The sequence below is a fragment of the Carcharodon carcharias genome, chromosome 16 (genome assembly GCF_017639515.1).
Source record: "Carcharodon carcharias isolate sCarCar2 chromosome 16, sCarCar2.pri, whole genome shotgun sequence".
Taxonomy (NCBI): domain Eukaryota; kingdom Metazoa; phylum Chordata; class Chondrichthyes; order Lamniformes; family Lamnidae; genus Carcharodon; species Carcharodon carcharias.
Window position 1 is genome coordinate 63,249,689 of NC_054482.1, and position 24,635 is coordinate 63,274,323.

A 24,635-nucleotide genomic window follows, 5' to 3' on the forward strand; every position below is an offset into this window, starting at 1 on the left:
ATATTAATGACCTGGTGTTGAGTTTTGCAGAGACACTAAGGAAGCTTTGATAGTTTTCCTTTGACCAGAGAAACCTAAGAGATAAAAACAGAAAATGCTGGAAAATCTCAGCAGAGATCTGGGAGCACCTGTGGATAGAGAAACAGAGCTAACATTTCAGACGCAACACGACTCTTAGAAAGTTCTGAAGAGTCATATTGGACTTGAAACGTTAACTCTGTTTCTCTCTCCATAGATGCTGCCAGACCTGCTGAGTTTTTCCAGCATTTTCTGTTTTTATTTTGATTTCCAGCATCTGCAGTATTTTGCTTTTACTTTTGTGAAGACTTAAGGGAGTTTGGTGTAGTAGAGAGAGAGAAACAATTTCAACTGGAAGGACAATCATAATCAGTTGACACATATTTAAGATAATTCGTCAAAAGAACCGGCAGACATGAGGAAAAAATATATGCAATGAATTATGATGATCTGGAATGTACTAATTGAAAAGTTGTGTAAGCAGATTTAATAATAACTTTCAAAAGGGAAGTGGATACATAATTGAAAAAGAAAGAAAAATTGCTGGGCTATGGGGGAAAAAGCAGGGAATAGGACCGATTGGATAGCTCATTCAAACAGTTAGTACCAGGTATAATGGACTGAATGGTCTCCTTCTGGCTGTACAATTCCAACAGCTTTTTGGTAAATTAGCCAAGTCAGCGAAATGTCCTCAATGTTCTGTGCGTTAAACTTTCTAACTTCAATGTACTTTGTGAAGAAGAAATATAGCAGAGGAGGTAATCCATCTACTCAGCCCTAAAAATGTCTCTCAGCCTTGGCCAAATCAAAGTCCTCTGTACTGTAGCAGGGCAACATTTTTTTTCTTTCATGTCAGTCAATTTTATGCTGTGGGCTCACACCAACGAGGGAATGGGGTTCAGACTACTAAGATCTATTTAACATAAGACTAACAGTCAACAGAAGGAATTTTCATCTCATCAATCAGGCTGGAGCTAAAAGGACAGTATCTTATTCACTGAATCCCTGACCATTTCTTTTTTTGAAAAATTCAACAGACTTTAGGAGTCAAACATTGGCCTCACCTCCTGAAGTTTTTTCTCAATTTCTCTAAACACAGATTGAGCTTTGAATCCATTGACACTGGCTACAGCACTGGTCGGAACTGCTTGGATATTTTGTCTTCTGAAAATGAAAATAACGTAATTAAAACAAAAGTATATAAATAACAGCATTTAAATAGAGCAGCTTATGTCATGCATTTCGTCAAGTTCTTTATTCAGGGTATGTCAAAATTAGAGCTTTCATGAGAGTTTTAATGACAAGAATTATGTACAGAGCCAAGATTAAGCACTCCCAGGTCAGGTACAGAAGAGATGGTTTTCTGTGGATGGGTAGAACAGAGGATGTTTTGCCTGCTTTGTAAACATTTCCATTGGAATTTCAGTGTTAAAATATGAACATTTACATCTACTTTTGAATCTTGGATTCATCAAAGTAAACAAAAGAAAAAGCTAAGTTCTATATCTTTCTTGACCATGTGACTACAAACTGATACCAGGCAGCACTGCTACCATTTCCCCACAATCATTTAAATTGATTTCTGAAAAAAAAATCATCTGTTTTTCCTCTGTAACTGAAATTAACAATTCCAAGAATAAGAGGCAGGCCATTTAGGACTGAGGTGAGGAGGAATTTATTCATTCAGAAAGTGGTAAATCTTTGGAATTCTTGGCTCCAGAGGGTTGTGGAGGCTCAGTTGTTGAGTATGTTCAAAACTGAGATCGATCAGATTTCTATGCGTTAAAAACATCAAGGGATATGGGATACGTTCTGAAGAGTCATATGGTCTCGAAATGTTAACTCTGTTTCTCTCTCCACAGATGCTGCAAGACCTGAGTTTTTCCAGTATTTTCCTGTTTTTATTTCAGATTTCCAACATTTGCAGTTATTATTATTAAAGGAATATAGGGATAATTCAGGAAAATAGTGATCAGCTATGATCTCACGGAATGGCGGAGTGGACTTGAAGGGCTGAATGGTCTACTCCTGCTCATATTGCGTATGTTCTTGTGTTCAAAAACCTAGCAGCTCCAACTATATTAAGCCTTCCCACCAAGCTTTACTCCTTCCACACTTGACGTTCCAATGTGCCTCAGCAATCAGACATCCAGGGCTGAACATGTGCCTTCACGCGACTTGCAAACCGTTCCCATGAATGCTGTTTGAATTCACTCGCCACGTTTGTCAGTTTTGGATGCAGACTGCAAGCTGCATTTCGGTTTGGGCTTGCATTCAGGGTCCGAACATGTCTGAAGTGGAGGCGGGTTCCTCCTGTCCTCTCACCACAAAAGGGCATCAAACAGCGCAGCACCCATAGCTCAGCCTGGATACCAACCTGGCATTGCTGCTGGAGGTGACCTGTAACCCTTGGAATGTAAGTACTTGTATTTGTTCCAATTCCGAAGAAGAGTGATATTGGACTCGAAACATTAATACTGTTTCTTCCTCCACAGATGCTGCCAGACCTGGCGAGTTTTTCCATCGCTTTCTGTTTTTATTTCAGATCTCCAGCATCTGCGATATATTATTTTTATTACTTGTATTTGTTTGCTGGCTGATACATTGGGCTGTAATTTCCTCGGAGTGGCAATCAGCGTCGGACATCAGGAGGGGATGCAGCGGGTTGGACATTGGGAGGGAGTGGAGCAGGCCAGACATTTGGGGCTGGAACTTTGGGGGTGGTGTGGGGGGTTTGGTGGAGGGGCGAGAATCGGGCCCATTTGGGGGGAGTAGGGGGCGGTTGTTAGGTGAGGAGTCCCCAGTGGGTGGGAGGAGTCCCATTGGGGAATACCGTTGTGGGGGTGTGGTGGGGGGGAATTATCAGTCTGGGTCTTTACAATAGTTACCCAGAAGTTAGAAGAGGTTTCTAACCTTTTCTGGATAACTATTGGTATAACGCAGGTGGAACCATCCGAAGTTTGCGATTTAAACCGCATTTTCGGATGGTTCCCAGCGCAGGGCAATTGTCCAGAGGAAATGTGCACTTCCGCGCAATTGCCATGCAAACCTTTACCTGGGAGAATCCCAGATAGATTCCTCAGCGCATCTTTGGGGTGCCCCCCAAATCCGACGCTGTGGAGCTCGTCATGTCAGCTGTTCCATTGATTATATTTCCTTAGTTATTCATGTGCTCACTGTTCTATGCCAATGTTGATGCTCCTCTATTTTATCACTTTCCTGCTGCAACCAGTCTTATGATGTTTATCCCTGTAAGTCTGTGACTTTGAACAAACATCGTGCAGCAGTTCACAAAGCTCTGTAACTCACCGCAGCAGCACACGTCATCTGATGCACCCCTCACTCCAACTCAGACTCTCTTGCACCCACAACAACCATTTCAAAGCATTCCACCCTCAGGAGGATTCAGCAAACTGAGCATCACCTGGCCTACACCCAGAGGCACCAAAAGGAAGCCATATGTCCTCCATACCCCTCAATGCCTTACAATATTGGCAACCCGGGGACATGGTTTGCCACCCTCTCACTAGCCACGCTATGATTGGCTACCAAATCTTTACCTCAGACTTAGAAACATAGAAAATAGGAGTAGGTCATTCGGCCCTTTGAGCCTGCTCCGCCATTCAATATTATCATGGCTGATTCTCTATCTCAATGCCATACTCCTGCGCTCTCCCCATACTCGTTGACACCTTTAGTATCTAGAAATCTATTTCCTTCTTAAATATATTCAGTGGCTTGGCTGCCACAGCCTTCTGCGGTAGAGAATTCCACAGATTCACCACCCTCTGAGTGAAGAAGTTTCTTCTCATCTCAGTCCTAAATGGCCTACCCTGTATCCTGAGACTGTGATCACTTGTTCAAGACCACCCAGCCAGAGGAACATCATCCCTGCATCCAGTCTGTCCAGCCTTGTCAGAATGAGATCCCCTCATGTTCTTCTAAACTCCAGTCAATACAGACCTAGTCGGCCTAATTTCTCCTCATGCGACAACCCTACCATCCCAGGAATCAGTCTGGTGAACCTTTGCTGCACTCCCTCAATGGCAAGTATATCCTTTCCTATAAGGAGACCAAAACTGCACACAATACTCCAGGTGTGGTTTCACCAAGGCCCTGTACAGCTGCAGTAAGACATCCTTGCTCCCATCTTCAAGTCTTCTCACAATGAAGGCCAATATTCCATTTGCCTTATGCTTGCTTTCAATGATTGATGTACATGGACACCCAGGTCCCTTTGTACATCAACATTTCCCAAACTATCACTATTTAAATAATAGGCTGCCATTCTGCTTTTCCTACCAAAGTGGATAACTTCATATTTATCCATGTTATACTGCATCTGCCATGTATTTGCCCACTCACTCAAACTGTTTAAATCGCCTTGAAGCTCCTGAACATCCTCACCACACATATTCCCACCAAGTTTCGTGTCATCAACAAACTGGGAAATATTACATTTGCTTCCCTCATCCAAATTATTGATATATATTGTGAATAACTGGGGCCCAAGCATGGTACCCCACTAGTTATCATCTGCCACTCCGAAAATGACCATTTATCCCTACTCTGTTTTCTGCTTGCTAACGCATTCTCTAGCCATGCCAATATATTACCCCCAATCCCATGTGCTTTAGTTTTACACACTAACCTCTTATATGGGGCTTTATCAAAAGCTTTCTGAAAACCCAAATACATCACATCCAATGGTTCTTCCTTATCTATTCTGCTAGTTACGTCCTCAAAAAACTCCAGTAAGTTTGTCAAACATAATTTCTCTTTCATAAATCCATGTCGACTTTGTCTAATCCTGCTGATCTTTTCTAAGTATCCTGTTATCACATCGTTTATAATAGACTCTAGCATTTTCCCTGATGTTAAGCAAACCCTTCAGCCTCATTGCAGGGTCCCAACGTGTGAAGCACCACTGAATGAGAAGGTCTCTGGCATCAACAGCATCCTTCATGGACTCCTCACGGCATGTATGTGGACAACTCCTCCCTCATCTCTGGGCACATGTTGACCTTCCACCTCCTCATCTTCTGGGTCCAGAACCAACCCTCTTCTCAGTGTCAGTTTGTGGAACATGCAGCAGGCCAAAATGATTCTGGAAACTCCCTAAGATGCATACTATAAGCGAGCCCCCTAAGCAGTCCAGACACCTGAAGGGGTGTGAATAGCCATGTTTTCAGGGGGTAGCCCTAATCCCTGACTGTCCAGCTATGCAACAGAGAGGTGGGTAAAAACATTCATGGCAGTCCTGACTCCTAGAGGATAAACAAATGGTGCCTGCCAGGATAGCAGGTGCAGACATGTAAAATCCTTTCGCGGTGGTGCGGAGGAGTTGCATGTTCAGGAAGTGGTAGCCCTTTTGATTGATGTGCCTCCCAGCATTGATATCTCTCTCTCTTCAGGTACCATGCCCTAAGAGGGCATAGGTGACTTGGGACTTCTGCATGTTGGTCCATAGTTACGCTTGGCAAGGTACTGCAGGATTTTGTCGTTGTCTTCTGCTGGTTCTGGCTGTCCATGAGACTCTCCCATTCTTACAGCCTGCCATAGGCTTATTGAAAGGATTTTCAGGCTGACAATCAACCTGTTTGGCCACATATTAAATGTTCCTTTTGTTGCCATCAAGTCCTGCAGTAGGACTGGAACCTGGAGCTTCTGGCTCAGAGGTAGATACGCTACCACTGGGCCACAAAACTCCCAGAATTCACATAGGGGTCAGCTACACTCTAACCTGGGGGAATCCTGAAACCGAAGCAAATCCTGTGACCCTGTGTCTGTGTTGCAGCATTGGTGTCAAAGGTGATGAAGTGCCCCACCCTGGCAAAGAGGGCATTGGTTACTTGACGGATGGACCTGTGTGCTGCATTCCATGAACTCCCACAGAGATCAGGTGCAGAGCTTTGAGAAAGAGCTGGTTGCAAAGAAATTGTCTCTGGTATCCTCTTGGCTGGAGGTCTTCTCACAAAAAGGTTGCAAAGCTCAGCCATCACCTCTCGGACAGACGCATCCTCCTCCAGCATTGTCTCTCGTCCTGTCAAGGTAGGTTACCCTGTTCCTGTATAGCCTCTCAGATGGATAGTTGCTCAGCATTCTACACCTCCTTCTCGCAGGTACTCAGTGTCAGGGTATTTCCCTGCCTTGGAGACATGTATGTGGTAAATGAGGCATCTCAGGCTGCTGCTGAGGCTCCGCCTGAGCCTCTATGTACCGCAGTTGGAATAGGGCTACTCCCATTTTAAATTGCTAATTTTAAAAGTGCTTTTTTTTCAATATTCAGAAGGCTGAGCTTGAAGGCTCCTTCTTGCAGGTGTTCAGGGTGTAGCTTTAAAGCAATCTTACTTCTTCCACTCCACTCTCACTGCCAGACACTCAACTTGTAGGAAGCATTTGGTGGTTTAAAAGTTGTAGAGAAACACAAAGGAAAGATCAACTAGTACTTTTAAAAAAGTTGTAAAGAAATAACAAGCACTTATGCAAGCCAGTTTTATACAATTACTAAAGCCATAGCAGCAAATTCTCCAAAAGTAATTCAACTGAAATACAGGTGGGCTTGATCAAATCAATTTGTTGTTTTTTTGATACCATTTTCTCCTTCTTATCCCATGCCAAAAATGGCAATTTGTACCTGGTAGTGTTGAGGGAGTAACTGCAAATGCACAATGGCTCTGTAGAAGAGACATAATTCAGCTGTTAACGTTTAATGGACCATTTAAATTCCTTTGGAATTCATAATTCTGTCAGCACCCAGTGGCACCAAATCGCCTGTTTATAACTGCAGATTTGATTTGCCAGTAACAGGTCAATTGATCTGAAGTTACAATTGCGACAATCTGACTGCAACCAACCCAGGTGTTTGGAATGTATGTAGATGAGCAAGAGAAAAAATATATCCCAGGTTTTACAGAGGGGATTACACCCCACGGATAACTAGAACGGAGATGGCAGAACTCGAGGCTTGTTGGTCAGGATAATTTGGCTTGTATCATTTTGTGGGAAGTATCCAATAAAACCCCAACATGGAGAAAGTCTCAAGTTGCACTGGATGGTTTAGGGTATTTATACTTGCCCGACCATATGTTTGGTCAGGTCCTGGTTGCCATCCAGTGTCCACTTTTGGAAAATACATACAAATACACTTTCTGTGCAGACAGGACTGACTTGGTTGTAATGCCTTCGTTAGAATTTTCAAAAAACCTTTGCGTAGGACTTGTGAAATTTTTCAAATTAGCAGTTATCACAGCTATCCTTTTAAGTCTAACCACAATGCATGTTGTGTCGAATAGCCAACACGGGCCCAAAATGGCATGTTTACTGGATAGAATACAGCAGATTTGTATATAAAATAAAGCTGTAATTAGTTAAATTTATTGTTTTTTGTGTATTGCAAATTTAGTAACTAAAGTCTTCAAATGAGATTAAGTTCCTTGAACAATAATAGAACCATTTGCAGTGTTACCTGTGAAAGACTTGAGCTGCTGGGTAAGACTGAATTACTGTTATTTTCTGTCTGCTAATATTTTCACCCAGTCTTGTACGCTTTCTTTTTTCATTCATTTGCAGGATGTGGGCATTGCTGGCTAGGCCAGCTTTTATTGCCCATCCCTCAATTTTACACCCAACACTCGGTCCTCAAAGATACCAAAAGTTAGCCCAAAAATATTTTGATCTAAATGTAGAATTCCAATGTATGAATTCCATTCAGTTGAATTATAAATTAATCTTTTTTCACGTACAAATTTTCTAATCGGCTATAGCATCGGCAGGTCGAAGTGGCTGTCATTAAGCCTGGGGTGAAAATGGTTTGGGGAATGCAATGCATAATTGAACTTAACAATTTTAATCATTGTTTTGTTCAGGGCTGGTGAGAATAAAATTGAGAGGGTGTGGCATGAGAAAAGCACTGATGTAGAATGGAATTTGAAACCCGCCATTCCAGCTGTAAACTCAGACAAAGTAAATATGTCCCAACTCAGTGCCAAGGTTGAAGGCACCATATTTGATCTATGATATTATCAGATGAACTTTTATCCAGATAGAAGATGTGGAATGTTGACACTAGGATAGAAAATACTTAACCTACCTTGACATTATCACTAACATGGCAATCTTACTATCATGTCAAGAACGAATGTATAGCATAGGCCAGATGCAGAATAATGGCCTTTCTACCATACCCGCAATGTGCATTAATGCCCAACCAAGAAGAGCATCTTCCAATGTATATATTTCCAACGAAGATCACTGCATTTTCCCAAGCTTGTGCTGTATCTGAGTTAACTTGACAATTTCACACTTAAATGCTGAACAGTTTTGTTCTGTTCACTTAAATTCACTAGGCAGTGATTTAAGATTGAACTACACCCGCCCAAGCTGAAAGCTCCAGTGCACGTTTGCTATTTCAGCAGAATAAACAAGTTAAAAAGCACCATAGTGTCAATACTGGTATTATGGTCCATTTCCCAGAGCAGCATTTGAACAGCAATGCTTGCAGGGAGCCACAAACCGCTCTTGAAATTAGGGCTAGCGTAGTACCACACATTCATACCCAATTCCTTGCCCTGACCTTCATCCTTTCTCAGAAGCACTGAAGGACAGTTGGTTTCTTTCAGTCATTAGGATGGCACCACAGAAAACAGCCAAGTTGATCTCATTTACATTAATGTGGATTCAGTATGATTTGAATCTCAGCCCAATACTAGTACCCAAAGATATGGTACAGTAACTCAAGTGTTTCCCATGTAATATAGTGAGATAGTACAAAAATATACTTAAGTGGGATTGCAACACCTCCCATTTTGGCCACCTGGGCCAATATCAATTACTTACCACTTGGCGAATGAGTACAGTTCCAACCCTCAAGAAGCTTGACACTACTCAAGACAAAACAGCCCATTTGATCGGCACCCCATCCACTAACTTAAGCAGTCTCTCCCTCCACTTCCGGTGCCTTAAGCGGATGCAAGCAATTGGTGAAGTCGAAACCAAAAGGAACAGCTTTTCTTAATAGATGAGTTTATTGACTTTGTTCAGTCTCACATCTCTCCTCACACACATCCAGCGGCCCAGCAAATCCCTATTTATAAATTTTTATAGCAAGTTTTTATAAGCAAGTTTGTTTATTGCGGTAAAATTCAGGACATCCATAACCATTCATAAAGCAGCATCTTACATGTTAGGAAAAAACATTACGAATGAGTGGTGCAGTTTTTGAGCAGTTTGCCTCTTCTTTGTTTTAGCTTTTAGTCATTTTGAATCCCTATTTATAACTCTTTCGAGTAATGTGTAACTCTTTCGAGTACAAACCCGTTTCCATCTGTTCATTCAGATGAAGTTACATTGTTTCATAGTTTACCCTTGTGAGATTTGAACTCTTGATACTCTTTTGAGTAAACCTGTTTCCATCTGTTTCAGATGAAGTTACATTGTTTCATAGTTTGCCATTGTGAGATTTGAACTCTTGATACTCTTTTGAGTAAACCTGTTTCCATCTGTTTCAGATGAAGTTACATTGTTTCATAGTTTGCCATTGTGAGATTTGAACTCTTGATACTCTTTCGAGTATTGAATTCAGATTCTGCCATCTGCTATGGTAGGATTTGAACCTGGGTTCCCAGAGAATTACCCTGGGTCTTGGGATTATTAATCCAGTGACAATACCACTACACCATCACCTCCCCCTTAAAAACACATACAGGAGAAGCCATACAGGTGAATGGCATCACTCTGTAACCCTTTCGAGTACAAACACGTTTCCATCTGTTCCTATTCAGATGAAGTTACATTGTTTCATAGTTTGCCATTGTGAGATTTGAACTCTTGATACTCTTTTTGAGTAAACCTGTTTCCATCTGTTTCAGATGAAGTTACATTGTTTCATAGTTTGCCATTGTGAGATTTGAACTCTTGATCTTGGGGTTACAAACCCAGTACCATAACCACTTCGCTATTTAGGCCAAGCCTTATAACCACTTGGCTATTTAGGCTATGTGTTCCATGTACTTAATTAAACAATGACCTTCACCTGTGTATCCTAAAAATAGAGTTAACATACCATTAACACATCACTCAGTGGCAGCAGTGTGCACCATCTACAAGATATACTGCAGCAACTTACCAAGCCTCCTTTGACAATATCTTCCAAACCCATGACCTCCACCCACCTCGAACAACAAGGGCAGCAGATTCATGGGAACACCACCAACACCTGCAAGTTTACCTCCAAGTCACACAGCATCCTGACTTGGAGCAATATCAGCATTTCTTCCCTAGAATTCCCATCCTAATAGCACTCGTGTGTACCTACGCCACAAGGACTGCAGCTGCTCATCACCGCCTTCTCAGAGCAATTAGAGGTGGGCAAGCTCACATCTCAAGAACGAATTCAAAAATCTCTTCAGCTGTTGTTGCATTATTAGACATGGGGATTTGGAGTAAACGCTTTGCTTTCCATCCTTGCAATTTTCCCCAATCCTCAGTTTCAAATAGAACTCTTTTGAATAAGAATAACACCTGGGCCTCTCTAAGCAAAATAGTGCACCACACTTAAGAGTCACAATGTCTTAATGATGAGGCAGAGTGGTGACATAGTGACTGCGTACTCCAACTCTTCATTCAAATCTACAGTGGCAAGAACTGCTACCAACATGCAGTTCCTACTCACTTTTCTCCAACATGGCAACAAAGAAGCAAATCTTGCACTGCGAATCCCACCACATTGCTCAAAGATCTGTGGGTCAGGAATCAACCTGTACAGTCACACGAAGGCCCATGGCAAAAATTCATGACCCAGAGTAGATGCAATCCTTGAATTGAGGGACACCCAGCTCAGCATGCCCACTAACATTTTGCTAAGGGCCACAACTTGAAGCAGTGTTTGCCTGAGATGCACTTGGGAATACGCCAACATCTTACACCAGAGAACTCTGGGGCAGAAGATTTTCCATTCATTTCCTTTGCAAAGTTTAAACCAATAGGAATAGATCTGATCATTTCAATAGGATCCTGTAATTTAGTCTATAGATGCGAGAAAACCTTGCTTGCTTTATTTTGCCTTTTCTTGCTGGATAAGAGAAATTGATGGGAAGGTGGGCTGCAAGTTATCGTTCATTGTATGAGCAACACTGCATATTCTGAAAACAAAGGTAAGTGATGGTGGACCCTTTTTGCTAAAAATACACAAACAGTATTGTGGGGTGGGTGCTCTTGAGGCAGTCCATAGCTGAGACTTTTATTAAGTGAGCCCTACAGACTCAAACGGTTTTGCCTAGTTAACAATGTTGCTGGAATGGCCTGGAGAATACGAACATCATGAAGAAATTGGGATTGTATTTATGATAATAAAGCATTCCCCCTTTTCTCTCCCCCTTTCAGAATCAAAAGGATGCCAGCCAACAGTTAAAACAGTTTTTTTTAAAGAATTGTCAGATTTAATAATATTGCAGAACTGCATACTTCTCATTCAAATCTACAGTGGCAAGAACTGCTACCAATATGCAGTTTCTATAATTTTTCTCCAACATACTAACCTCAGCAGCATTTTACAATGTTATGTCTAAAACAGTATTAAAGCCCATTATTCCCTGAGGGCAGAAATATTGTTTGATTTTCTTCCAATCTTACACGTGTTTAATGGCTGCACACATAGGAACATAAAAAATGTCAAACTCCCCACACAAGAACCATGTGTAAAGTTGCTGTAAGGCAGTAGACAAATAAGGAGCAGGCTGAACAGAAATACTAGTTTTTCTTTAAATGCAGCCAGTGATCAACAATCCTGCTCAGCTGCTCTCTGCAGTTTAAGAGAGTTCCAAACTCAATTTTTTATTTAGCAGTTCAATTCATTTGTACAAAGCCAACCATAGTGAGCAGGTCGCCGTAGAGGCAGAACTGAATGTAACCCAGGTAATTAATATTAATCTCATTAAGCACCAGGAAAAGATAAGGCAGCTTTGTCTGGTTCAAATTCTTGAAATTAAGATGCCAGTTTATACAGGAACCACATTGTTCCAATCTGTCCCTAGATTGCTTCTGGATTGATTTGCAGTGGAGGCAATTTCTAAACATATAAATTGAATGTTAATGTGGGATCTCGGCCTAGCAGAGGTTCCAAAGACAGGATCTGCACTGTGCTGCACTTTAATTTGGCAGGACTCCCCTGGAAACAATGAAATATGAACTCACCTTGCAGCCTGTGGGAATCCCATCCTGTATATTGTTACGACCACAGCACCACCAAGCCCGATGTTATGTTGCAAAGCGACCTTTGCCCCAGGAACTTGCCTCTTCCGGGCTTCGCCTCTCAGTTGCCAGCACAATTCAGCACACTGGGCCAGGCCTGACAATCAAACACAGATACCATCGATTTTTAAAGCCATCACATACAACCTCGCTGCTAGAAAACAACACCCTTCAGATTAAAAAAAGAGGGTGAATATTATCCTAATTTAAATACTGCTATGTATATAAGCATATATTTGATATTATGTATATTTAGATACATATCAATATTTAAATTGGTATAATATTCACCCTCTTTTATATATATATATATATATAAACTTTAACAGCTTTACTGTACAAGATTGTACTGCCAATATTCCCATTTAGAATCTGTATTTGAAAAAAATTGCTTCCAAAATGAGGGGCTTGACAAATAGGGTTGCCAACCCTCCTGGATTGGCCTGTAGTCTCCAGGAATTGAAGATCAATCTCCAGGACACTGCTGTGTGCAATTCTGGAGAAAAATCATTGGGACATTAAAAAAGATTGTTTTTTTGTCATTTTCTTTGAACAAGATATTGAAAATGGGTAAAGAAAAGACTGTTTGGCTGACAATCAAGCATCATCCAATTGTGTAATATGCCTTTTTGCTTTCCAGTTGACGTAGGAAGGCAGTGTGTCACAAGGATGGACGTGTTGACTGACGAATGACTGGAGCATGGGGGCACATCGTGTGATGAAACTCCAGGAATATATTTAATCACTGTTGGCAATCCTATTGGCGAACTCAGTTTGACCAAAACTTTCAAGCTTTTCTCTTGTCCTAAAGCAGACTTGCGCCTTACCAGACTTTGCGTGATTGTTTTATATTTAAGCATTTGCAAGCAGTTTACTTAAAAGCCCTGACTGAAGGATATAAATCTGAAAATTTAACTTGGTGCTCCTCTTTGCAGAAGCTGACCAATTCACTGCATATTTCTATTTAAAACCCTATGTCTAGTTCAATATCAGATTGATGCCTGGCTTAACAATCATCCCCTTAATAACATTAAGAAAGTTCCTTCCCTGCTTTTCCACTCAGCTTGTGTATTTCACATTAGCAGAACTGTCAACATGGAAGAAAGATTAAAAGTGATGCTGGTGGATTAGGCAGACAAGTGGCAGATGAAGTTCAATGCAGAAAAGTGTTTGATGATTCATTTTGGCAGGAAGAATATGGAGAGGCAGTATGAAATAAAGGGAGAAACTCTAAAGAATGTGCAGGAACAGAGGGACCTTGGTGTAAATGTGCATAGGTCATTGAAGATGGCAAAGCAGGGTGAGAGAGTAGGCTTTACTAAAAGGAACAAGGGTAAGGAGGTCATGTTGAATTTGTATAAGACACTAGTTAGGCCTCATCCAGGTCTGGGTATCATACTTAAGGATGTGATGGCACTGGAGAGAGTAGAGAGGAGATTCACAAGAATGATTCCAGGAATAAAGATCTATGTCACTATGTATCATTTTACACATTGGTGTGCGGGGCCCGCACCCTCATGCTGACCAGAATATCCTGCCCTCTGTCCCATAGTTTGAGATTCCCCCACTAGTGGAAACATCATCTCATTATCTTCCCTATCAAGCCCCCTCAGAATCTTGTATGTTTCAATAAGATCACCCCTCATTCTTCTAAACCTGAATGATTAAAGGCCTAGCCTGTTTAGCCATTCTTGATAAGTCAATGCCTTCATCCCAGGAATCAGCCTAGTGAATCTCTTTTGAACTGCCTCCAATGCCATTTTATCCTTTCTTAAATATGGGGACCAAAACTGTGCACACTACTCCAGGTGCAGCCTCAGCAACACCCTGTACAGTTGTAACAAGACTTCCCTATTTTCAAACTCCAACCCCTAGCAATACAGGCTAAAATCCATTTGCCTTCTTAATTATTTGCTGCACCTGCATGCTAACATTTTGTGTTTCCTGCACAAGAACACCCAGATCCCTCTGTGCTGCACTTTTTTGGAGTCTCTCTCATTTTAAACAATAGTCTGCCTTATGATTCTTCCCACCAAAGTGCATGACCTCACACTTTGCTACATCAAACTCCATTTGCCAAGTTTTTGCCCACTCATTCAATCTGTCTATATCTCCTTGCACGTTCCTTATGTCCTTATACAACATGCCCTCCCATCTATTTTTGTATTGTCAGCAAATTTGGATACATTGGATACCCCCTCTTCCAAGTCATTAATATAGACTCCATTAGTCATTATTATATGGCCCCAATAAGGTAGTAAAAATGACCCAAGGCGCTTCACAGGAGCACTACCAGACAAAATTTGACAAAGAGCCATATAGCTATTAGGACAGGTGATCAAAAGCTTGGTGAAAGATTTATGTTTAAAAGAGTGAATGGAGAAAGGTTCAGAGGCAGAGGAGTTTAGCACCTAGAATATTAAAACCTTGTTAGGTGAAAGCACAACACCAATGGTGGAGTAATGAAAATCAGGATGCGCAAGGCGCCTGAATTGGAGCACTGAAATCTTGAAGGGTTGCAGGGATGGAAGAGATTACAAAGGTGAAAAAGGGTGAGGTCATAAAGGGATTTGCACACAAGGATGAGAATTTTAAAATCAAGCTATTACTAGATCAGGAGCTAATGTAGGAGAGCATAGAGGTTAGGGGTGAACGGAACTTTGAGTATGAGTTAGTATATGGGCAGCAGAGTTTTAGAATGAGTTCATGGTTATAGAGTATAAGAACTGTTCTGGGTAACCGTGGAACAAATTTTCTATTCTGTGTCACCCATCCCCTGAGCCACCTTAGTCTTTGTTTAACTTAATTTTTAAACTTCATGTGATACTTATAACTTGCCACATTTCATTTTATTTCTTGAACTATTTTCTTTCAAATTCCAGGTTTTATTGGACTAGCATGGTTCCTGTTTCGCACTGATCCCTCACTGTTTAGGCCTGGTAATAATTTTCCTGGTCAGGGGCTAGTTCATTAATTCCCAATAGCTTCCATTTCATAGGCCATCTGTGGATCTGACATAGTCAGCCCCAACTTCTCGAATAACCATGTCCTCAATCTAAACTGCACAAACCTCCCACCATCATCTTTTAAACTCTCTTCATTATTCTTAGGACCTCATGATGACTCTCAACACTGAGATCTTCAACCTTCAGCTCAATTAAAGACTCTGCCATTGCAATGAGCTCCATTTCTCAGCCCTGTCCCATCATGGAGAAAAATATAATACTGTATTCATGAGTCTCTCCCATCCCACGTCTCAGCAATCTGGATATCTTCACCATGCTGAATTCTGTACAACCAAGGTGACTGAGAGAAAGTAACTTTTCCCTGAAAAAGTGCACCAGATGAACTGACTCATGTCTTTTTTTTGTATTGTCATGTGTCATTAAAATAACAAGCCATGTGACTTTTTATGCAGTAATGGAGCATTCTGTTGCCCATTGTGTTAAGCTCTGTGAGGGAAAGATTAGTGAACAGTTTTTCTGGGTTGTCCTTCCCTGTTTAGCATATCTTCTGACCTGTCTCACATTCCCACTTACACAAGTTTTGCAGCCAGCTCTCAGCAGGTTTTACGACCTTACAAATTAATTAATTAATGACTAATTCTTTTTTCAGCGCTCTCCCCTTCTTCTCATGTATCAAGCCCTCGCCCATCACATCACTAGTTTTCCAGACTCTTAACAACCCACAGTGCATGTATTCTGGATTCCTCTGGCTAACACTCAATACACCGCTGCCTTTTTCCAGCTTCCCACTTCTTTTTTTAACCACTTCCTCACTGTCCATCATCCATAGTTCTCAATCTCAGCCATGTTACTGATGAGAAGCAATGAGTGGATGCCATGATGGCTCAGCGTGACCCTGATGGAATGCTAGCAGCAGGACACCCATTACCCACGGTTGATGCCAAGAAGAAATTGGTTAATATCCCTAGGGAAAAATAATATATCAAATTTCTATTTTGAAAACAGTATACATGTACAATGTACAAATTTTGTTGCTCATTAAACATTGTTGGTACTAGTGCTCAAAAGATTATACAGTTAATCATTTGTCCCTCCACTGGATTTTAGGGAGTTAGGTTTTACTGACAATTTTTTTTTTGGTGGGAGGGAGGCAGTAAAGACAATGCAAACAATTTTCTTGGCAATCAAAAGGGGAGCAGGTGGATATCAATGTTGCATTTACATTAATCATCACCAAGTATTGGCTTCTAAATCCTCTTTTAAATGATTTAGTGCTTACACCCATCAGATAGGTGCAGGATACAATCTATAGCTACATATTCATTTGTACAAGTTATAGAACTCACAATCTAGAATCTTTATAGAATTGTGATAAGTAAGAAAATTACATCAGCTCCAACTTTATGGCAATTATTGTAAAACAAATTTTCGTTCTGCATTAACCACAGTTTACTAAATATGTCATTTAGACATTATTCAGTCAAAACAGGTGAATTCTGTTTAGTATCTTTGTATTACTGCACTTTATATATGCCCACACTTGGATAATAGAAAAACTAATTTGCATCCAAAAAAAACTGATACACAAGAATAGGGATTCCCAACTGATACTGTCCAATTACTTACCTTCATAATTGCATTAAACATTGGATAAGAGATGGCCATTCTTGTTTAAAGCCAACTTATTTTATGGACCCAATATACTGCATTCATCCAACTTATGAACTTCTTTTCAAATAATCCCCAATTCCAAAAGGTAATCAAGAAAACAGCAGAATATCCATCCATTCCAAAGTTTCCATGACTCAAACCTGCCTGTTACCAGGCACAATTCCTCCCACCACCTCATATCTATAAATACAGGACCAATCTTGATTCTACTTCTTTGCTGATTCACCTTTAAGTTCCTGATGGTAAAATCTGTCTTAATGGTTATTTTCTGGTATAAGATATTTCAACAGTAGTTGATATTTCAACAGCAGGGCATGTGATTGGAATTCTGTACAACTTGGGCCTATCCATTCATGTGGCTTTCGAAAGGGAACTGGATAATTATTTGAAGAGAAAAAGTTGCAGGACTACAGGGAAAAGACAAGGGAGTGAGACTAGCTGAGTGGCTCTGGCAGAGAACCAGCACGCACATGACAGGCCAAATGGCTCCTTCCATCCGAAGGTCAGAGGTGTGGATGTTCGCTGATGATTGCACAATGTTCAGCACTATTCGCAACTCCTCAGATCCTAAAGCAGTCCATAATCATATGGAGAAAGACCTAGACAATATTCAGGCTTAGGCTGATAAGTGGCAAGTAACATTTGTGCCACACAAGTGCCAGGCAATGACCATATGAATATATGAATTAGGAGGAGTAGGCCACTCGGCCCTTCGAGCCTGTTCCGCCACTCAGCAAGATCATGGCTGATCTGACTGTAAACTCAACTGCACATTCCCGCCTCCACCGGATAATCTTTCACCCCTTTGCTTATCAAGAATCTATCTACCTATGCTTTAAAAATAATCAAAGATTCTGCTTCCGCTGCCTTTTGAGAAAAGCATTCCAAAGACTCACAACCTTCAGAGAAAAAAAGTTCTCCTCATCTCTGTCCTAAATGGGCAATCCCTTATTTTTAAACAGTAGCCCCTAGTACGAGATTCTCCCACGACAGGAAACATCCTTTCTACATCAACCCTGTTAAGACCCCTCAGAATCTTGTGTGTTTCAATCAAGTCACCTCTTACTCTTCTAAACTCCAGTAGATACAAGCCAACCTTTCCTCATAAGCCAACCCGCCCAATCCAGGTATTAGTTTGGTAAACCTTCTCTGAACTGCTTCCAATGCATTTACATCCTTCCTTAAATAAGGAGACCAATACTGTACACATTACTCCACACCTTTGATCTGGCACCTTATCAAATGCCTTCTGGAAATCCAAGTACACTACATCCACCAGTTCCCCTTTATTTACAGCATATATTACTTCTTCAAAGAAGTCCAATAAATTGGTTAAACAGGATTTCCCTTTCACAAAATCATGTTGACAGCCTGACGGCCTTGAATTTATCTAAATACCCTGCTATAACATCTTTAATAATAGCTTCTAACATTCTCCCTATGACAGATGTTAGGCTAACTTGTCTGTAGTTTCCTGCTTTTCTGTCTTCCTCCCTTTTTGAATAAAGGAATTACATTCACTATTTTCTAATCTAATAGAACCTTCCCTGAATCTAGGGGATTTAGGAAAATTAAAACAAACATATCAACCATCTCACTTGCCACTTCTTTTAAGACCCGAGGACGAAGTCCATCAGGACCCGGAGACTTGTCAACCCACAGCTCCAACAAATTACTAACTACCACTTCCCCTGCCGATTGTAATTTTCCAAGTTCCTCCCTCCCTTCCATTTCCTGATTTGCAGCAATTTCTGGGATGTTACTTGTATCCTCTACAATGAAAACTGATGCAAAACACCAGTTCACTTCAACTGCCATCTCCTTATTTTCCATTATTAATTCCCCAGACTCACTTTCCACAGGACCAAAGCTCACTTTGTTAACTTTTCTTTTTTAAATATCTATAGAAACGCTTACTATCTGTCTTTATATTTCTAGCTAACTTTCTCCTGTACTCTAATTTTCCTTCTTCATGAATCTTTTAGTCATTCTTTGCTGGTTTTTTATATTCTGTCCAATCTTCTGACCTGCCGTCCATCTTTGCGCAATTATATGCTTTTTCTTTAAATTTGATACTATCTTTTAATTTTTTTAGTTAACCATGGATGGGAGGTCCTCTCCTAGGAATTTTTCTTTCTCGTTGGAATGTAACTATTCTGTATATTCTGAAATATTACCCTTAAATGTCGACCACTGCATCTATATTGACCTATCCCTTAACCTAAATTGCTAGTTCACTTTAGCTAGCGGTGCTTTCATGCCCTCGTAATTGCCATTAAAATACTAGTTTTGCACACACTCTTCTCTCCCTCAAACTGAACGTAACATTCAATCATATTATGGTCACTGCTACCTATGGGTGCCTTCACAATGAGGTCATTAATTATTTTTTAATTTATTTACAGGATGTGGGCATCACTGGCTGGGCCAGTATTTATTGCCCATTCCTAATTGCTCTCGAGAAGGTGGTGATGAGTTGCCTTCGTGAACTGCTGCAGTCCATGTGGTGTAGGTACACCCACAGTGCTATTAGGGAAGCAGTTCCAGGATTTTGACCCAGCGATAGTGAAGGAACGGCAATATATTTCCAAGTCTGGATGGTAAGTGGTTTGGAGGGGAAAGTCCAAGTGGTGGTTTTCCCATGCATCTGCTGCCCTTGCCCTTCTAGATGGTAGCAGTTGTAGGTTTGAAAGGTGCTATCTAAGAAGCCTTGTGAGTTTCTGCAGTGCATCTTGTAGATAGCACACACTGCTACCACTGTTCATCGGTGGTGGAGGGAGTGAATGTTTATGGATGTGGTGCCAGTCAAACGGCTGCTTTGTCCTAGATGGTGTCAAGCTTCTTGAGTGTTGTTGGAGCTGCACTCATCCAGGCAAGCGAGAGTATTCTATCACACTCCTGACTTGTGCCTTGTAGATGGTGGGCAGGCTTTGGAGAGTCAGGAGGTGAGTTACTTGCAGCAAGATTTCTAGCCTCTGACCTTCTATTTCATTGCACAATACCAGGTCTAGAATAGCCTGCTCTCTGGTGGGTGCCAGAACATACCGTTCTAAGAAACTATCCTGAAAACATTCTATGAATTCCTTATCTAGGCTACCTTTGCCCATCTGATTTTCCCAGTCTATATGCAGATTAAAATCCCCCATGATTATTGCTGTATCTTTCTGACAAGGTCCCATTATTTCTTCCTTTATACCCCATCCTACTGTATAGTTACTATTAGGCGGTCTGTACACTACTCCCACAAATTACTTCTTTCCTTTATCATTTCTCATTTCCACCCAAATCCTTTCTACATCAGATTTCCTGAACTTAGGTCATCCCTCTCTATTGTACTAATACCATCATTAATTAACAGAGCCACCTTTCACCTTTTCCTAGCTTCCTGTCCTTCCTAAATGTCACGTACCCCTTCAATATTCAGGTTTCAATCTATGTCATCACACAGCCATGCCTCTGTAATGACTATCAGGTCGTACTTACTTATTTGTATTTGCCATCTCAGTTCATTTTTTTTGTTTCAAATGCTTTGTGCATTCAGATACAGAGGCTTAAGTTTTGTCCTTTTATTATTTTTGTAACCTCTAGCCTCATTTACTGATTTATTCTTAGATTTGTACTCCCTGTACTCTGTCCCTTCTTGTTATGTCTGTTTATCATTTCCCACATTAATACCTTTCTCTCGTCTTTTCTCTACTCTTTGATTTACCACATCTTCCCAAATTTGATCCCTTTCCCCCACTATTTAATTTAAAACCCTCTCTACTTCCTTAGTTATGTAGCTCGCTAGAACACTGGTCCCATCACAGTTCAGGTGTATACCTTCCCAACATATAGCCCACACTTTCCCAATACTGATGCCAGTGCCCCATGAACTGGAATCCACTTCTCCCACACCAGTCCTTGAGCCATGCATTCATCTCTCTAATTTCATGTACCCTAAGCCAATTTGCACATGGCTCAGGTACTAATCCAGAGATTCTGCCTTTTAATTTAGTCCCTAGTTCTTCATACTTTCTATGCAGAACCTCTTTCCTAGTTCTACCTATGTCGTTGGTACCTACATTGACCATGACAACTGGATCCTCCCCCTCCTACTGCAAGTTCCTCTCCAGCCCTGAGCAAATGTCCTGAACCCTAGCACCAGGTAGGGAGCACAGTCATCTGGCCTCTCGCTCTTTGCTACAAAGAACAGTGCCAATCAGCCTCACTCTACTGTCCAATACTACCACTATATTCCTTTTTGCACCCCCAACTTGAAAAGCTTCCTGCACCATGGCCAGTTTGCTCAATCACTCTGCAGCCCTGACTCTCATCCAAACAAGCTGAGAGAACCTCAAACCTATTGGACAATTGCAAAGGCAGAGGTTCCTGCACTCCTGCCCTTTGAGCCCCCTCACCTGCCTCACAGAATCAGAATCACAGAATCACACAGTGCAGAAGAGGCCCTTCGGTCCATTGAGTCTGCATCGACACGTGAGAAACACCTGACCTACCTACCTAATCCCGTTTACCAGCACTTGGCCCATAAGCTTGAATGTTATGACGTGCCAAGTGCTCATCCAGGTACTTTTTAAAGGATGTGAGGCAACCTGCCTCCATCATCCTCCCAGGCTGTGCAAGACTGTCACCACTCTCTGGGTAAAAAAGTTTTTCTTCACATCCCCCCTAAACCTCCTGCCCCTCACCTTGAGCTTATGCCCCCTTGTGACTGACCCTTCAATTAAGGGGAACAGCTGCTCCCTATCCACCCTGTCCATGCCGCTCATAATCTTGTACACTTCGATCAGGTCGCACCTCGGTCTTCTTTGCTCCAACGAAAACAACCCAAGTCTATCCAACCTCTCTTCATAACTTAAATGTTTCATCCCAGGCAACATCCTGGTGAATCTCCTCTGCACACCCTCCAGTGCAATCACATCCTTCCTATAATGTGGTGACCAGAACTGCACACAGTAATCCAGCTATGGCCTCAATAAGGTTCTATGCAACTCCAACATGACCTCCCTACTTTTGTAATCTATGCCTCGATTGATAAAGGCAAGTGTCCCATATGCCTTTTTCACCACCCCACTAACATGCCCCTTTGCCTTCAGAGATCTATGGACACACACGCCAAGGTCCCTTTGTTCCTCAGAACTTCCTAGTGCCATGCCGTTCATTGAATACTTCCTTGTCAAATTACTCCTGCCAAAGTGTATCACCTCACACTTTTCAGAGTTAAATTCCATCTGCCACTTATCTGCCCATTTGACCATCCTGTCTATATCTTCCTGCAGCCCAAGACACTCAACCTCACTGTTAACCTCCCGGCCAATCTTTGACTCATCCGTAAACTTACAAATTCTACCCCCCACATAGTCATCTATGTCATTTATATAAATGGCAAATAATAGGGGACCGAGCACAGATCCCTGTGGTACACCACTGGACACTGGCTTCCAGTCACTAAAGCAGCCTTCTGACATGACCCTCTGCCTCCTACAACTAAGCCAATTTTGAATCCACCTTATCAAATTACCCTGTATCCCATGTGCCTTTGCCTTCTTTATAAATCTCCCATGTAGGACCTTGTCAAAGGCTTTGCTGAAATCCATATAAACTACATCAACTACCCTCATCTATACACCTGGTCATCTCCTCAAAAAATTCGATCAAATTTGTTAGGCATGACCTCCCTCTGACAAAGCCATACTGACTATCCCTGATTAAACCTTGCCTCTCCAAGTGGAGATAGGTACTCTCCTTCAGAACTTTCTCTAATAGTTTCCTTACCACTGACGAGAGACTCACTGGTCTGTAGTTCCCTGGCTTATCTCTACAACCCTTCTTAAATAGCGGAACCATATCAGCTATTCTCCAGTCCACTGGCACCTCTCCCATGGCCAGTGAGGAATTAAAAATTTGGGTCAGAGCCTCTGCGATCTCCTCCCTTGCCTCCCTCAGCAGTCTGGGACACAAATCATCTGGACCTGGTGATATGTCCACTTTTAAGCCTGCCAACACCTCCAATACCTTGTCACTCCCTATATCAATTTGCTTAAGAACCTTGCAGTCTCTCTCCCTGAGTTCAATACCTTCATCCTCATTCTCTTGGGTGAAGACAGACATGAAATATTCATTCAACACTCTAGCGATGTCCTCTGGCTCCACCCATAGATTGCCCCCTTGGTCCCTTATGGGTCCTACTCTTTCCCTGGTTATCCTCTTCCCATTGATATACTTATAGAATATTTTGGGATTTTCCCTACTTTTACCAGCCAGAGCTTTCTCATATCCCCTTTTTGCTCTCCTAATTGCTTTCTTAAGCTCCACCCTGCACTGTCTGTACTCCACTAATGCCTCTGATTTGCTTCCCTTGACCCTGCTAAAAGCCTCTCTTTTCCTTCTCATCACAACCTGAATGTCTCTGGTCATCCATGGTTCCCTGGGCTTGTTACTCCTTCTTAATACCCTAGAGGGAACATGTTGAGCCTGTACCCTCCCCACTTCCTTTCTGAACATCCCCCACTGTTCCCCTGTAGATTTCCCCACAAGTAGCTGTTCCCAGTCTACCTTGGCCAGATTCTGCCTTATTTTACTAAAATCCACTCTCCCCCAATCCAAAACATTTTTTTGCAACTTGTCGATTTTTTGTCCATAACATACTTAAACTGTACCATGTTGTGGTCGCTATTGCTATAATGCTCGCCCAGCACCACCTCAGCCACCTGTCCGGCTTCATTCCCCAGAATTAGGTCCAGCACTGCGCCACCCCTTGTTGGATCCTCTACATATTGACCTAAAAAATTCTCCTGTACACATTTCAAGAAATCCACTCCATCCAAGCCCTTAACACTATGTCTATCCCAATTAATGTTGGGAAAGTTAAAATCACCTTATACCCTATTGTTATTGTTTTTACACACCTCCACAAATTGTGCACATATTTGCTCCTCAATTTCCCACTGACTATCTGGGGGTCTATAATAAACACCTAATAATGTGGCTGCCCCTTTTTTATTCCTAAGCTCTACCCACAAAGCTTCATTCGATGCCCCCTCCAAGATATCATCTCTCCTGACTGCAGTAATTGACTCTTTAACTAATAATGCAATACCTCCTCCTCTTTTACCCCCTCCCGTCTTTCCTGAAGATTCCATATCCCGGAATTTGAGCTGCCAATCCCGCCCTTCCCTCAACCATGTCTCAGTGATTGCTACTATATCACAATTCCATGTGTTAATCCTCACCCTTAATTCATCTGTTTTACCTGTAATACTCCTAGCATTAAAGTAGAGGCTATCCAGCCTTGCCTTACTCCCTTAAAGCTTATTGCACCTGTACTCCCTCTGACTTGATTGTTTTACTGTATTATGATGTGTCCCTATTTTGCTAACATTCTGTGTCCCTTCCCTCTGCCGAATTAGTTTAAACTCCTCCCAACAGCAGTAGCAAACCCTCCTGCTAGGATGTTAGTCCCGCTCTGGTTCAGATGTAGACCGTCCCGTATGTACAGGTCCCACTTTTCCCAGAAACGGTACCAGTAATCCAGGAATCTAAAACCCTCCCTCCTGCACCAACTCTTAAGCCACGTATTCCTCTACGCTATTCTCCTATTTCTGAGCCTCACTCGCAGTTACACCCTCCTGTCCCTGGCCACTGACCAAAACAGAAGACCCTATCCTAAGTGGTGTGACTGCCTCCTGGTGCAAAACATCCAGGTAACCGTCCTGCTCCCTGATGTTTCGC

At 41.8% G+C, this 24,635-nt stretch overlaps 1 protein-coding gene and 1 non-coding gene across 2 annotated transcripts in view; one reads left to right on the forward strand and one right to left on the reverse strand.

Moving 5' to 3' along the window:
- The window catches only part of scp2a (sterol carrier protein 2a), a 99,510-nt gene that overhangs the window by 21,824 nt on the left and 53,051 nt on the right, over positions 1–24,635 (reverse strand). The window contains exons 12-13 of the mRNA XM_041208596.1: positions 12,211–12,364; positions 1,083–1,182 (exon numbers count right to left, since the gene is read on the reverse strand). Coding sequence (XP_041064530.1) covers positions 1,083–1,182; positions 12,211–12,364 — 254 coding nt within the window. The remainder of the gene's footprint in view (positions 1–1,082; positions 1,183–12,210; positions 12,365–24,635) is intronic.
- On the forward strand, positions 9,585–9,686 carry LOC121289502. The gene has a single exon (XR_005945595.1). It is a non-coding gene; the product is annotated as a small nucleolar RNA SNORA5 (small nucleolar RNA).